The 17,346-nt window shown below is 33.5% G+C and overlaps 1 protein-coding gene across 1 annotated transcript in view; it reads left to right on the top strand.

Moving 5' to 3' along the window:
• The window catches only part of LOC129806189 (protein lozenge), a 53,406-nt gene extending 40,720 nt beyond the window's left edge, over positions 1 to 12,686 (top strand). Inside the window, exons 5-6 of the mRNA XM_055854591.1 lie at positions 9,356 to 9,499; positions 9,568 to 12,686. Coding sequence (XP_055710566.1) covers positions 9,356 to 9,499; positions 9,568 to 10,190 — 767 coding nt within the window. The 3' untranslated portion in view covers positions 10,191 to 12,686. The remainder of the gene's footprint in view (positions 1 to 9,355; positions 9,500 to 9,567) is intronic.
• Positions 12,687 to 17,346: the final 4,660 nt, after the last annotated feature.

Consider the following 17,346-nt stretch of genomic DNA (forward strand, 5'->3'; position numbering starts at 1 on the left):
TAAGAAAGTCTCTTTTTTGGATCTTCAAATAGATTTTCGAATTTTTCAAGATCTACTTCTGTACGGAAAGATACGATTTCATTTATTTTCGAATATGTTTTAGAGGTGGTCCAGGCGAACATTTCGTCCAAGCATACCTAAATGCCTATTACCTAAAACAATCGCCATCTTGAATTTTCCAAAGTCAAAGTTTTACTGCCAGAATAATCTTAAATGATCAGTTCGTTACCGATTTTTGATTTTAAAATGCTTTTGTGATTCACAAAGCGATTTGATCTCTAGTAGATCAGTAAACACGTAACTATTATGCGAAAAACTAAGTCACTGAGAGCCCTATTGCATGATTTCGAAAATACCGCAAAACTGGAACGCTTTGCCATCTCTTTGAATAACATTGAATTTTATCATGATATTATTTGGCTCCTGAAACATATCGAGAAACTAAATTACATTATGATATGGCTCAGTACCATTTGAACATAGAAGAAAATTCCCAATTCCAAAGCTGCCCCACATTGAAAGGTGCTCCACTTCTCCCTAGAGACTAATGATGCTTCAAATATTGGCTTTATTGAGTAATGATTTTTTTTTTGGGATAAAGCCACTCCAAAGCCAAGCCAATATTCGACTGGAAATATGAAGTGTAACTTCACGTACTCGCCGCTTTAGCACTGGCTGTTCTTTCATTTCGAATTTTCGGTTTTCTAGACACTTCTGGTTCCTGAACTTCCTCCCCTTCCTCCCCAAGAAGCGAAATATGTGCCTTATAGAGCCAAATCTTCACAAGTCTTTTAATACACACAAAAGGATTATAGCAGAGGTGATCAAGAACCGTTTAAAACCGAACAAACGTCAAATGAAAGTTGCACGTCAATGGTCAAAATGCTACTCAGACAAACTTATTTTGACGTTTATTCGGTTTCAAACAGTTCTTGCGCATCCCTGGATTATAAATAGTAAAAATTTTGTGATCACATTCCTTTAGAAACTCTTGACCCCCTTAAGAGTGCGCCATTTTCAGTTGTTTCAGTGATGGAACCAAGAATGCTGTAAGCAAATTATAAGAATTTTGGTTCTCATAACGCCTTAGAGAATTCTACAAGACTGTATTAAGAAAAAAATACTTCTTGGGTAACTCAATGGGTTACCTAATCCTAAGATTATTTTTAAGATTATTTTCAAACACAATAAATTTTTAATTAATGAATTACCGATAAAAGCAATATTTTGAATCGCTCTCCTTTTCTAGGTTAGACAAACTAATGCAAATTAAGGTGTAAAATCATAATAAGAATCATAAGTATTACACAAAAAAGAGCATAAAGTCTTGCATTGCAATAAATTTGCATTGATCTCACAAAAGCCAGCTATTACGCATAATTATTATTAATCCACTTAATACAAAGTGTATTGCAGTGCAATTTGTCACTGCAGAAGCCCATCCAAGTTGTCACGATTTCATTAGAGAGGATCGCATTTCGTGGCATAAAATGTGTCTCTTCTCTGTATCATTGAGCAGGCAAGCGAATGGGAAAAAAATCGCGATTGAAGAAGAAAATCCCCATGTATCAACTTACCTTGTCTTCCAACGTGCTGGCAACTGCACTGCACTTTTTACCACACACAACTTCTCAAACTTTTTAGCACATACTTGAACAAAAAAAGTCTTGAACTCTCACTTGATCATCTTTTTTGTTCAACAATATTTTCCTTTGACATGAAATTGATACAGAAGGATCAAACTTCATCTTGCAATCACTGAGTCCTCCTTCAAGAACTTCCTCTGGTCTCCGGGAGACTCGTTCCTGGGACTCAATTGCATTTCTGCAATAAGAAGAAAAAAAATGGTTTGGAAAAAAAGAGTTTGTAATAAGTGTGCATGAGCTTATGGGAGCTGTGATTCTAAACTTAAAAGATTGTCAAAAATAAATAATTGGTTCATTCACAGCTGGAGTTTTAAAAATTCGAAGATTGGTTTCGAAAACCAAAATATAGATATTTTTACTTCTCGTTTTGTCCGAAGTGCTTTTAATGTCAAAATGTATCTAATTTTATTTATTGTGAGAAAAATTAAATGAACAAGGCTCATTTTATGATGTAACTCCCTCATAATCATTGAATTAACAGTTTTTTATTAGCGTGATATTTCATAAATTTTCCCATAATGAGCGAAAACTTAGTTTGAAAATTCGAAACTGAGTTAGAATTCTTCGATCATCAACGACTCTTTGTGCATATAGAGTTCTATTTACCTTTTATCTAGGACAGTATTAGAGAATGCACTCCACTTGCGAATGGGAATATTATATGGTATGGTCTAACTAAAAATACAATCATATTATTAACCACGACTGCTTACAAGTTTACATAATCAAAATCGAAAATGGGTGCAAACACACGTAGAGTTTGATTCTCCAATAGTGTCCTGGATAAAAGGTAAATAGAAATCTATTTGCACGAAAATTCGTTGATTTTCGAAGAATTTAAATGCAGTTTCGAATTTTCATACTAAATTTTCGCCGAAGTTGGGAAAAATTTACAAAGCATCATACTACAAAGCTCGCAAAACAGTTACAGGGTGAAAACAGAAATAGATTTTGATTCTCCAATTGTGTCTTAGATAAAAGGTAAATTAAACTCTATTTGAAGAAAAATTTTAACAAAAATTTGAATTCAAATGCAATTTCGAAATTTCATATTAAATTTTCTCAGAAGTTGGGGAAAATTTAAAAAGCATCATATTACAAGACTCGCAAGAGTTACTCAGTGATTATGGAGTGATTAAATAATGGACAAAAGCAGTTCCATCTGTGTCGTTGCTTTGTGTTTTCCTCCACAACAAAGTAAATACCTACATATTTTGACACATGATCACTTCCGAAATTCGAACGGGATGTAGCTCAGCCACCTTGCGGATTCATCAAGAAGTAAGAATGTCTCTTTTTTGGCTTTTCAAATATATCTTCTAATTTTTCAAACTCTACCTGTTAATGGTAAGAATAGGGTTTTTAGAATGTTCGAAAAGGACTTTTCGATTTTAAAGCCCTAGAGTAGAACAGTCCAGTTTGGAATTTGCTCCAAATCGGATTTTTTCATGAATAAAATGGGAATACAGAATGTTATTCTAAATGAACACATTACTAAATTTTTATTTCAATCTCAATTTCGAATTGGTGAAATGCCAATTGGTTTGTTTTTCTCCGCAACAAAGTGAAGAAAGACAGTCAAGATGGTAGAGATAGAGATACTTCGAAATTCGAACAAGATATTCCTCTCTATGCAAGCCATTGTGGAGGGTCTATTGTGAAGACTGGCAAAAATAAATACAATGCAATTCACTTTTGGCAGCAAACGTTTATAAATTATTGACTTTGTTGACAATTAACGTGAAAAATAGCGAAATTCGAAATGGCAGAACAATCCGCGCTAAAGTGGAGAGTACGTGAACGGATATATGAACTTGCAAGTTAGGCTTCCGGTAGATTTTCGAATAGGTTTGGCTTGGCTTTGTAGTGGCTTTGTCTCTTCGAAAGGTTATTACTAAACGGAGCCATTTCAACCATCACGCGGACAAAACGAGAACTAAAAATGTATTCCTTGATTTTCGAAAACGATCTTCGAATTTTTTAAACTCCAACTGTAAATCAAGTTGTAGCCGCGGTAACGTACTACGGTCGACCGGACTACCGATCTAATAAATTTTTGCAATTAATAATTTTCAAAATAATAAATGATCGAAATGATATTTCATATGCATATTAGGTCAAAACGGAGATGGTCGACCGAACCGCAGCATTCCAATAGCTGTGATTATAGAATCACAGCTAAAATGTGAAGTGATCTTGCTTAAGAAAATTACTTTGCATTAAGCAGTGAATGAAAAAGAGCAATATTAGAATAATTTGAGTTCAATTTTGTTTGAATTTCTCGCTTCATCGATCACCATCATCATTTTCTTCTGCACTCGTGCTTTTTTTTCTTGCCTGGGACCTGGTTCTCCTTCAGAGAGAAGAATTTTCAATTAAAACCTATATTCACTTGGATTCTTCACAACTGTTGTTTTGCCAAGGAATTTCTGGTGAAAACTCTATCACCTTTTCATGTTGAAATCTTAGAAATTAATCTTAATGTCAATATTATTGAGAAATCCACGAAAAAAATGTGAATCATTGTATTTTGCAGAATTGATATGAAAACAACACTTTCTTGGAGTATTCTAATGAGATCTTGGAAAATTATAGATAACCTCATTTACGCAATAAGCTCAGCAATTTCTTGAACCTCTGGCAAATTTTAAGAATTGCAATAATACGTTCTATAAATAGTAATCCCGAGTAGCAGAGCAAGGTACTCTTAATAGAAATAAAATTCCCCAAAGAGAATTTTTAAAAATACTACCCAAGTAGCAAAAACTAGTAATTTTTTTCCTGAACATTTTTTAGTACATAGATGTTCTAATGTGCCTCAGTGTAATCGAGTTTTCTTTTAAATTGTTCCTGTCACGAATAATTTCCTTAGCCCTAGTCGTTTTCCAAAACCCCCAAAGAGCCGTGACAGGAACCATCTCAAAGAAAACCCGATTACGCAGAAGCATTTGAGAACAGCCCTGTACTAAAAAAGATGTTCAGGAGAAAAATTTCCCCTTTTTCATTACAATAAATACTTCCATAAATATTTCTTGGGTAGCTTCTAACAAGGTCATCACAAACAATTACCGATTATTCTGCCTTTCAGAGTCTGCGCTTAAATCTTTGCAGACGAAAATCATTTACTTCCATTTAATAGGATTTTGGGAAAGAATAATTCGGTTAGTAAACGACCTTGTCGATTATATGCTATTTTATTTTCCTTTTTGCTATTTTACACGTGTGATTTATTTTTCTACTTCTCTTATCTCACAGTCATCATCATTAGAAGCTTAAGATGTGTGTGGTCATTGGGTAATTTGTGTGTTTGTAGAGCTAACAAGCCAAAAAAAAATCAAAGAATTTCCGGTGAATCTCACAAATCAGGTATAGAGGATTTCTTGTTTCCCGGATCGAGATATTTAGCGCCAATTGATTGGCACTTTTTGTTAACACACCCAACAAGACTCCCAAAAGCTAGAGGAATGAGGAACTTTATGGAAGAACCAGACAAATTTAGTCATTGATCGTTTCGCGGTATTTGTTTGATGATGGGACAGACAAATTTGTTGGACAAAAAGTTATTCCAGCTATGTCATCCAGTCAATTCATCCGGAAATCATCTCAACGCCCTGTACATTAATTTAATTCCATCACATACATTGGCTTTTCGTGATGGAATAAAGGTGTACATGTGTTAAGTGCGAAAGGGCATTGAGAAGCCCAAGCAATTGCAATTTTTTCTTGCAAATTGCACCTCTAAATTGCCTCAAGAGGGTTAGCAACTGTCCTCACGTTTCAACCCATGACGAGATTTTCTGTGCGTGCTTCACAGTATCCTCCTCCTGAAGAACTAAAAGTCAAATCCAAGCAAAAGGGGATAGTATCTAAGACCGAAATTCTTAGTTGATCCTCATTTTAGATCTTAAATCTTTAATGAAAATAAATTATCTTGCGAAATAACCTCGAATTTATAATGAAAATATACCATTGAATATTCTTTAACGGTTAGATTTTGACAACTATGACGCCTCTTTCAACCATAAAATAGTCAATTTTATGATTTTTGATGCAAAAATATTTACTTTTTTACGTTATTCAATGCTGAACTTAGCCTTAAAAAAATGTAGTACATTTTGAATAAAACAAACCCAAGTAGCAAAAACTAATCCTGATAGTAATAATTTTAGTAAGCTTGTCGTATTGACTTATAGTGTTATTTATGAAAAATGAACAGAAGAAATGTCTCTCCTGAACATTTTGTTAATACAGGCCTATTCTCAAATGCTTCTACATCTACATAATCGACTTTTCTCCCAAAATATCTATTATTAAATATCTAATATTATAATATTTGATATCCAAATAATGTATGTCTCAAATGCAACCATCATATTTTCAATATAATCGAGCTATTTCTAAAAAAAATATAATGTATGAACATAATGGAAGTATATTATCTGAAAATTATGTACGTTGTATGCCAGAAAAGTAATTTAACTAAGTACAGAAAATATCACTTATTTTTTATTAAAATATATAATACATTTAGTTTGACAAATTCCAGTTATTATATTGGTAGTTCCCCTTAAAATTACGATTAAACATTTTTAGGTCTATAAACAAGTCGTAATTATAATCCATTTTTGAGTGAAAATGTATAAAACATGTCAAAAACTCCGAAAATATTTTTATCTTACATATTCTAGCTGTTATGTACACACAATGTCGTGAAAACATTATGTGAAGACAAGTTGTACACAACTTGTGTTCTTTTTTGTATGACGCTGCCAGATTTTCAAATTCTGTTTTGTTTACTAATCTGAGATTCATATTTGACTCGAAATTTGTTTAAAAAAAATGATGTTCATCATAAATTAAAGTCATGCAGTGCACCAACGTGTACAGTAAAGTCGATTACACATATAGAAGGGGCCAAATTTTACAATGTAAGGATAATTGGTAAAAAAAATAGTGAATAAATACTTTATTCGTGAGAGCTAACATTTATCAATTTAATTGCAGTGTAGCGAAAGTGCAAGCATTGAGATAACTTACTGATCTTCTGTCATGAAACTAAAATGCAAAAGAGTGTTCAGAGTGCAGAAAAAGTCCATAAAATGCATAAAATTTCAGTGTTTGACATTGTTTATTGTGATAGTGATATTATTGCTATATTCTGTATTGTAGATGTAATGAACGACATAATGTAAATAAAATAACAAAAATATATAAAGACGTGTTATCCTCTACATTTATTACTTTATCAGGATATAATGTATCAATTTTATTTCATCGAAACTAAAAGAGGATTATAGCGTGGAACATTACAGAAAATTGGGGACGCTAAACCCAATTTAATACAAAATTATGCACAAAACATTGACGAGCATCAATATTTGTTCAGAATTGAGTTTAAAGTGATGCATTCTATCAATACACTCAATAAAAATATGGTATCCATAAGTTTTTTTTTAAACAATGAAGCTACACAATTTTATTTTCTTTAATTTCCCAGGTTTCCCTTGAGAATTTCAGGTCGGGAATTAAATATTGTTCACTAATATTGTATCCTCTGACAGAAAGAAGTCATTGCATTAAAGTTTCGTACGCGATAAAAGTGCACGAGGCACAGAAAATCTGACCGAAGTTCTTAATGAAAATCTAAATGTTTTCCTTAAGCAATCGAACACAAAGGTAATTCTCAGAAAAGATTCACAATATATCATCCCCTTTAAATCCCCGTCAATTTCACATAGAAGTAAGTAGCAAGAATATAAAATAATGATGGCAAAAGGAATAATGCAAATTGTTTAAGATGAAAATGTGAAAATGTGCGTATTTGTGCCCTCTGTGACCCAAAAAGGCAATCAGAAGCTGGATTTGCACCTCCTTTTGCGCGCCAAACCAATTGATCGGATATTGGATTGCGTGATCGGTTCTTGGGTGCAAGTGTACATATAAAAATCTTATTGTGATCTTGGCAGAAGGTGTGCAGAGAAAAATAACAGCATTCCATCAGCCCAAATTAGACAGCTCATATATTACACACATCAATTTCACACTTCAAAAGTGCAATCATATCGTCCAATCTTCATTTCTTCTCACTTCTACCCAGTTTTTTTTGTACTTCCAGCCGTTCTATTCCCATTCACTATATGTATGAATGAACACGATGCCGTGTCAAATTAACATTTGCTGTTATTTTTCCATGTTTTTTTCACAACAGCTTCAATTTTGATCCAGGAAAATGATCATGTGTAGTGCATAAGAATTCTATAAAAAGGATATTTGTATGCTTTTTGGGATCGCGTGAAGACAGTTTTACGTAATTACTCCTCCATTTTTCCTTTTCATTGTTGCACATCTGAGGCTCACTTCTCGTCCTCTTTGACCCTTCTTGAAAATGCGCCTTTTGTACCAACTTCAAAAATCCACCCAAACACAAAAGGAATTCATGTAAACTTCTTTTCAAAAAGAAATTGATTTTTCTCTGATAACTTCCTTCCGATGCAATTAAGAATTTTTTACAACTCAACAATTACCATTTTCAACAAAGACTTCATCGATGGGGTCATAGTTCATACTGCAAAATGGTAATTGGTAATTGTAAATTGAGGAAGATCCGTCGCGAGGCTACTGTTGCGTTGTAGTTCTTACAAAAGGCTTATATGACACTACCCAAATGACAATTCATATGAATTCTAGGCACAGCATTAGGTCATGAACATTTTCTTTTAACGTTTTTAGTCTTATTAGTATTAAGTCAATGGAATGACTAAAATTTGACTAGTTTGACAGCATACAACAACAATACATTACATTCAATTTATTTATACAATTTATTTATTTATTTGTTTATTATTTATATGTATATCTGGAATTTTTTTTTGTGTATTAAGCTTTCAAGAGTGCAAGCTCAAAAGCAATATATTGAATAAATCTAAATCTAAATCTAAATCTAAAATTTTTGCTTTTCGGAATTACGGACAATTCATATTTAGGCGTTCGGGATTTTTGCTTTTTCGGATTTTCGTTTGCTGGAATTCTCGTTCAGGATTCTCGCTTTTGGATTTTCAGGATTTTGATTCTCGAGATTTTGGCTTTCGAGGTTTTGGTATTCGAAATTATGGCTTTTCGGAATATCAGCTGATTCGGTTTTTTCATTCGGGATTTTAGCTCTTGGGATTTTAGCATTCGGAATTTTTGCTTTTTAGGATTTTGACCGATTCAGATTTTGGCTTTCTTGGTTTTGACATTAGGAATTTTGGCTTTTCGGGATCTCGGCCGATTCGGATTTTGCCGTTCGGGATTTTCACTTTTCGAGATTTCTGTTTGCAGGATTTTGGCTATTTGGAACTTCGACCCATTCGGGATTTTGAAGTAACCCAAGAAGATATAATACTTAAATATCTCTACACCACCTACATCATTTCTGACACTTTCCTAATTTCCATGGCGAATCCTCTATACTTTCAGCTCTTTTTTATTTCGTGTCCGAGATACGGATTATTCAGAAAGTTACGGAAATTCAATCCGATCATTACTTTGATTATAAGTACGTTATGCCGTCTCTCGGCTTAAATCGTAAGTGTATCTAGGGCAAAACGGTAGTTTAAATAAAAATTGATATATCCGATATATCCAATATTTTCAAATTTCTTAAATAAAACAAGGATTAATAAAAAAAAGTTAACAATCTTTCGTATCCTTGTTCATATCTTTTTCAGAGAGCAACTTAATAGGGGCAGCTGAATGGGCTGGATACACAGCGAGTCCCACATGTTCCACCTACTCGCCATACCCTGCTCCAGCTTCTTATGGCTACGAAACCCCAACACCTATTGATCATACAAATCTTCACCTGCCAACAGGTAAGTCCGCTTTGAAAAGAAATAACCGACAAAACCCTTGAAAACGAAATTGTGCCTGTTTTTTGCAGTTCTTACGGATCAATCGCCGTTTTGTGCCACAGAATACCACCATTCATCCCCAAGCCAGTCCCATCATCTGGCCAGTGCAAGTGCCCCAAGTCACCATCCCCAAGCCACTTGTCACGTCAGCACCTTCAATTCCAGCAGCAGTGCCCTGGCAAAAGTAACCCCCGATCTCGATCCCATGAACTCCTATGCGTCCAGTTACAACACCAACTGGTCCAATGGTTACAACAACTATCAGTACAGTACATGTCCTCCTCCACCTCCCCCACCACCCCCCGCACCACCTCACCCTTCCTCCGTTCAGCATCAATATCCTCCCAGCCATGGAGCTCCCACAATGCTCCTCTATCCCCAGCTCTATTCCACAGTCAATCAGAATCAGATCCACCTGCACCTTCATGGCGGTGCAGACAAGATAGAGCAGTACCTAAGCCCTGAAAATTCCCTCACAATCAGTTCAATTGGACAGAGAGGGATTGAGATTGAGATTGGGGGTACAGAAGCCCCAACGGCAGCAGCCCTAATGGCCACGGAGGATCAGGAGAGCCATCCCAATGAAGACTCAACACAGCACACAAGGGACGCAGCTGTGGGAGATCCCAATAGCGTCTGGCGTCCGTACTGAAGACAAGTGTCACACTAAAATGTGATTTTAGTGGATGAAAGTTAATTTCTTTTAGCTAAATTAAATGCATCACTAGAACATTGTGAAAAAAATTAATCTCAAGGAGATAAAATTGTCAAAAGCCTTTCTTTAGTTAACATTAGATTAATGAGAGTATGTTGAGTCTGTATCTTTTCACAAATGATTCTCGATAGGAGAGATCTTTCTATATCCTTCGTCGTCCATATTTTCTTGTTCGATCATAAACGGTTATTTCGAAATATGAGGTTATAAGTGACATAATCTCAAAGAAACATTATAGTAAAAAGCCCGAAAACTCAAATGAAATAATTAAAAAATCTTAAATTTGATAAATCGATTTCAAGAATAAAGCCTTTGAGCCTTACCTTTTCACTTATCCAAAAGCTAGTTTGAGAATGTGAGGTTAAGTTTGAACTTAACCTAGAAATGTTATAAATTTTAGGAGAGAAAGACTCTCACATTTCTCATCATATTGCAATTTTATCACTCAAATTAGGTTACCGTTACTTTCGATAACCCATTAATAAAATCGTATTTCAAAATGCACCATTTAATCATTTTTCAAAGGTTATGTTTCTCGTTTAGTTATCTTTAAAGGTTTTCACATATTGGGAGCAATTTTCGTCAACAATTGCTTTCTTGAAGAAAATTACCTGCAGTGCTATAGGTGCAAACGTCAAAATTCTGTCAAAAATGCAATTTTTGACGAACCGATATTTTTTTTCGATTTTTGTTGTAGAATTAGAAAAAAAAAGTTTTTTAGAAGATTAAAAAGGCATAATTAAAGAATTTCATGCTATTATATTTCATTTATTAAACAAAAACATCACAGGATAGTTGATTTTCATTGCTGAACACACATGCATACATAACCTCAAAATTATTTTATATGTAACTATCGAGAACTCGTCCGGTTTATGCCAATCCGGATTAGAGAGCGGGCACTGTGCATTCAAGATTTTTTTTATGGGGGCACCATGTGTCATACTACGGACATACTGAATGGCCCGCCGTTAGTGAAGACGGATACTCGAGATACTTCGAAATTCGAACAAGAAGTATTTCAGCCACCACACGGATGAAATTAGAAATAAGCGTCTTTTCTTCGAATTTCAAAACCGATCTTCGAATTCTTAAAACTCCAGTTGCGAATGAAGAAAATTTTCCAGGCCCTCAAATGTCAAAAAATGGTAATAAAATTACATAATAAAATCGAAAACAGTGCGAAATTAAAAAAAAAATACCTATTTAAGTGTGATTTTAAATTATTTCTATTAAGACTATCGTTGCTTTTAATTTTCCCCACAACAAAGTATAAGGACTGAGACTGTTGAACAAGTTGAACACAAGAAACACTTCAGCTACCACGCGGACGAAACGATAAGTAAAAGGAGTGGCAAAGCGTCCGAGGCTTTGCGAGCTGCTCGAACTCCCTAGAAGGAGCTCTGCCTTATATTCCTTTTCACAAATTTTTCTGATGCATATACAATTATTTTGGAATTAAATTTGTCTATAAATCACCTCAAAACCAGCTTGAAGTTAAAAATTGTTCAAAGGTTTCAAAAAGTCATTAACCTTTTAATTAATAAATTGACCAAATCGGGTGAAATTATGCTTTTGAACTTGAATAACTCAAGATGGAGATTTTTCCGGTGATAAGTGTCTAAGGACGAAATGTTCAGCTGGATTGCCTCCAAAACATATCCAAAAATGAAGGAAATCGCCAGGGCCAATTTTTTGCAAAGTCAAAAAACATGTTTTTGGAGGGGTTAAAAGAGGTGGGGAGTAATTTAAGTAAGTTAGTTTGATAGAGAATGTTGACTTGTGGGGGGGGGGGTCACCGGAGACCGGAAGTCAATATCTCTTACCGTTTGGCAACCAGGATGGAGAAAAGTTGAAAAAAACACTATTGTTAAAACTGCTCTCTCTTGGAGTTCGAGCAGTTAAAATATCTTTTCTCTAGTTTTCGAAACAAATATTCGAATATATCTTTTTTGGAAAACTCGACTGTGAGGGCTTAGTCGTATTTTCATCAGAAAATTGTTTTCTATTTCTAAACGTAAATTCATATTTATTGAGGAAGAAGTAGATATTTTCAGAACAATGTATCAAAAATTGCGTATAATATGGACGACTTTTAGGTTGATCAGAAAGATTTTCTCCAATCAGACATTTTCATTTCCCGCCATTACAATATCTCACTCTTTCCCTCTCATAAAAAGTGTAAAGAAAAAAATCTCTTATTTAAAATAAAAGAAAATGACTAGAATAATATTAGAAATCTCTCACTCAACTCAATGGCATACACGCATTTAAAGGAAAACGCTAAAAATCTCTAGCAACTTTATTCCGACATCCATTTGAAATGATTATTTTGTGAATTTGAGTGAGTGGAGAAGCCAAGGAGAGACTCTGTTGATTTATTAATGAAATTTGTATAATGAAAGTAAATGAAAATAAATAATATTGTGCATATTGTGGTTTTTTCACTACAACAAAATGGCTAAATAATAACAAATACAACATGAGACACATTTATTGAATATTAAAAAATATTATTTTGCATTTCAGATTAACTTGCTGAGAAGTGGATGGAGGTGAAAAAGCTCTCTTTTGTGCATATTGTTTGCGGTTTATTGTTCAAGATTTAATGTGCAATATATTGCAAAATTGAAATGCTCCCAAGTGTGATGTTTCTTCGACAGATAATTCCTCCTCAATCACTTTTTTCTTGCCTCTTTTATCCAATCTCTCATCCAAAATTGAAATATCAAGGGAAACCTTTCAAGATTTAATTCTAAACTAAATGAAAATTTAACGGAAAAGAATGAGATGTCTCATTAAAGATGAAAAGGCATTAAGAGATTTTCCTCTTCCACTCTGTTCGTTGTGCTCTATTTCAGAAAAGGAGAAAATGAAAGGCATTCAAATGGTCAAGGTTTCTGCACAAAACTCCCCTGGAACAGGCTTAAAGGCTTAAGCGACCAAAAGTGAAATATTATACTTTGAGGACTTTGAGTATAAATTGTATAAATAAACTACTAATTAAAAAAACTTAAGGACCCATTTAAACGGAGGTATTTTGAAATGCCTCCCTGTTACGCTATTCGAATTTCGAATTTTATAACAAAATTTCAGGTAAGTTTGTGGAGGAGATGCAGATTACTTAGCAGGATCAAATTAATAAAAATAGTCAGGAATATCACCATTCACAAATACAGTAGACTCTCGCTAATTCGGCTCTTTTAAGATCGGACCACTGTTTAATTCCGGCAGCAGTTACATTTGTAAAAAGTTTATTGACTTTTCAAGTTTTCGAATGAAGCAAATATGCTCAAATTTGCGATGTTTTGTCTTAGTTATGATGTGATTTTGCATTATTAAGGGGATTCCATTAAATTTACCATAAACATGACTATATAAAAATTAATATTAGTATGCGGAAAAGCAAAAAAAACGTTGCATTTCAAACAATTCGACGCCCGAATTCGGTTCCAAATGCCCGAATTTGAGAGAGTCTACTGTAGAGTTTCTGAAATTCGAAGATCCATTTGAAAAGCCAAAAAGAGACATTCTTACTTCTCGATAATTCCGCAAGGTGGCTGAAATACATCCTGTTCGAATTTCGAAATGCTCAAGTGTCAGTATCGGTCTTCACATTCTTGTGAGGAGAAACAAAAAGCAACGCCACTACTACTTAAAACCAATAGTCAAGCCAATAGACAAGGCCCAAAAAAAAATCGTTGATAAAAGACAAATAAATTAAAATTTACAATTTTCGAACTGGAGACCCTTTTCTTAAAAATAGACAAAACATTTCATATATTCAGATATTTTCTTCACTCAAGAATATCAAAGATACTATCTAAATAAAAAGAGAGATAGCAAAGCGTCCTAGCTTTGCGGTATGCTCGACCTCACGAGATAAAGCTCCCTGTGAAATATTTTTTCACATGGTCTTTCGGTGTTTAATGGTCTACTAGCGATTAAATTGATTCATAAATCATAAAAGCATTTGAAAATCAAAAATTGGTACAGAAATGATCATTTTAGAATGTTCTGGCAGGAACGGACAAACAAAAAATATAAATATGAGAAAGATAAATTATTTACGGAAATTTCAAATAAAAAGTAGGCCTAGACTGGTTAAACTTTGACCTTAAAAAAATCAAAATGGCGATTTTTTTAGGTTATAAGGATGTTCGGAGGAAATTTTAACCTGGATCATCTTCAAAACATATTTTACTGAAAATAATCTCCTGCGCTGCCAAGTGTCAAAATCATCATGGCGGAAACCGTTACATTTGACGTCTACATTTTTTCGAAATCGATAAAATTTCGAATAAGTTTTTTGAAAATGTATGAAATATTTATTTTCGAAATTAATGCAATTTGTAATTGATAGTTATCATACTTATTGGCTCCGAGTGGTTTTTTGTTTATTCTGGGGTGACATTATAACTTATTTTCGATACTATCGACTGTCGATTCTGAAAACTTTAAACATTAGCTGCACTTCCTGTAACTAATATAGATATTTATCAACAGTATTATTCTGTTAAAAATGTCCCAATGAATGACCCAACAATCCGTAAAAAATCGACATTCACGAAATCTAACAGATATAGATTTATCGATACTGTCGATTCGATAGTAACGAAAAGTCATCATTCCACTCCTGGTTTAGAAATATGAAAAAAATCACAATTATGTAAAGAATCATAAATTCGAAAATTCACGATTTTTGACCAAAAGAAGAATTGGAATTTTATCGATTCTAAATAGTCCAAAAAAAATCTTTTTTCCAGGGTCAGAGGCCGAAAAGAGACGAAAAAGTTAAAAATATTACGTTGATACGCTAAAAGACTGGTTCTAATTTCGAAAAGATCGTAATAAAATCATATAATATTGTTAGTTCAATAACAAATAGGAAGAAAGTTGACTCCGTTGACTACAGTTGACTACAGGAGTCCGTAGAGATAGCTATTAACTCTATTGGAGATTGACTCTATCGAGGTCACACGCTGAAACTGTCCCTCCCGTACATTATGATTATGGATTCTTCATTACTAGTCGAATTAACAAAAAAAAAATATTAAAATCAATTAGGGTAAAGTATATAATTTGGAATTAGTGTTTCAAGTTGGACTACAGTACAATACAGTACAAAATTTGTTTCAAAGCACAAGGAACCAAATTATAAAATTAAAGCATTAAAAATATACAAATAAAAATGAAGAACTAAATTTATCAAGACAAAAAGCCCTGTCCAAATTGTACCATTGTCCAACTTGTATCACTGTCCAACTTATACCACTTTACCCTACCAGAAATCGATTTCAATCGTTTAATTTATATTAATAAAATTTTTACCCGACAGAAATTCAAAATTACACATTAAGTGATTGAGAGTGTCACTGACGGTTTCTAAAAATCCCATTTAATCACCCTTTGTAATCTAAGATCTGTTAAAAAATCTACGCAATTTCTTAAAAAAAAGTGTTTCCTGAAATATTCATTGGACTTGCATTTCTGGAGTAATGCCCCCACACAAAATTCCATATACCACGAACCTGGCCACAAAATAGGTGGTCGGGAAGCTCTTCAGAAGTGTGCAGAGCGTGCCAGGAGAGACCTCAAAGTGGCTTTGCTCACAGGGCGAGTCTCACTTTAACCCAAAAACCATAAAAATGTCCTAGAAGCCACATCATTTGTGGTTGATGGACAAGAGGAAAATTAAAATCGTCTCAATTGGGTGCTAAGGTATCGGTTTGATTGAAAAAGTTACAGAATTTTATATGTGTTTAAGATGGTTTAAATTTTGTTATTAGGACTGAGCTGAGTATTTATACTTAAAAAGTTAGACGTTACACATTATTTTAAGGGATGATGTTAAGGATGTCTCTTTAACGTCATTATTTTATGTTTAACACTTTTTTTATATTCAAAGCTATTTAAACGAGAGTGGGTGGAAACACGAGTACTTAGATTCTTCAATAGTGTCTTGGCTAAAAGGTAAATGAAACTCAATTTGCACAATAAGTCGTTAATCTTCGAAGAATTCAAAGTAAGTTTCGAATTTTCACACTAAAATTTTCGCATAAGGTGCACAGTAAAAAAAATTACAAGGATAATCGTTGGTTTGCTTTTTTACCACGATTATTCTTGTAAAGTTACACAAATTATGTATTTCAACAAAACGTGTAATCTGAAAATGTGTAATTTAAATTTTATGTAATTTTAAACCGTGTAATCAACTGGGAATGATTACACAGTTTTGTATATTTTCTTACATTTTTCGTGTAAAATTACAGAGTTTTCGAATAAAAGGTGTACAAATTACACAGTTTTGAGAGAAAATGTGTACAAATTACACAAATGTGTATTAATACACACAATTACATGTTTAATGTAAAATTTACAATGAAAATCATGGTAAAGCAGCCAAAAATTTTTTACTGTGTGGGAAAACTTATGAAGCATTACATTAAAAAGCTTGCAAAAGTTACTCAGTGTTTATGGAATGATTAAATTATGGGTCATAAAATGTTTCTACATAAATCATCCTATAGGTTCAATATCCTCAATAATACCTTATATCAATTTGGGAAAATTATATTTTAAGATAAATGATTAAAAATTGTTAAGTTCTTATTAAATTACGTGAGTATGCTCAGTTCATTCACATCTTAATCAGCAATTTCGGTCAGCAAAATAAAGAATATGCTATTTTGCACTGATGCATTGAGGGTTCACAAATTCCTCCTTAGCCTACGCGAGGGGGATTTCTACCTGGATCTCAGTGGCATTTAATTGCCGATACTCAAGACGCCAAGCTACACCGAAAAGAAGAAAAATCTTTAAAGAATCACAAGTTCGAAGAGCACTAGGAAATTCTTGGCGAGATCTGAGAAATTTCCGTCCTCTAGCCTTTGGAGTTAGTCCTTTAGCCTTTGGAGTTAGTGAATTATATTGAGCTTTATTCATTAAATTCTAATTCTTCACAAAAAGGGTCTAATTTATTTAGAAGAAGTGCTCATAATTTTGGACGAGGTGCTTATATAAGTTTTAAGTGCAATATTTTCAATACTAATTGATTTTTTTGTTACTCTCTTTTCAGAAGGATTGTTTGGAA

This window comes from Phlebotomus papatasi, chromosome 3 (assembly GCF_024763615.1).
Source record: "Phlebotomus papatasi isolate M1 chromosome 3, Ppap_2.1, whole genome shotgun sequence".
NCBI classification, from domain to species: Eukaryota; Metazoa; Arthropoda; class Insecta; order Diptera; family Psychodidae; genus Phlebotomus; species Phlebotomus papatasi.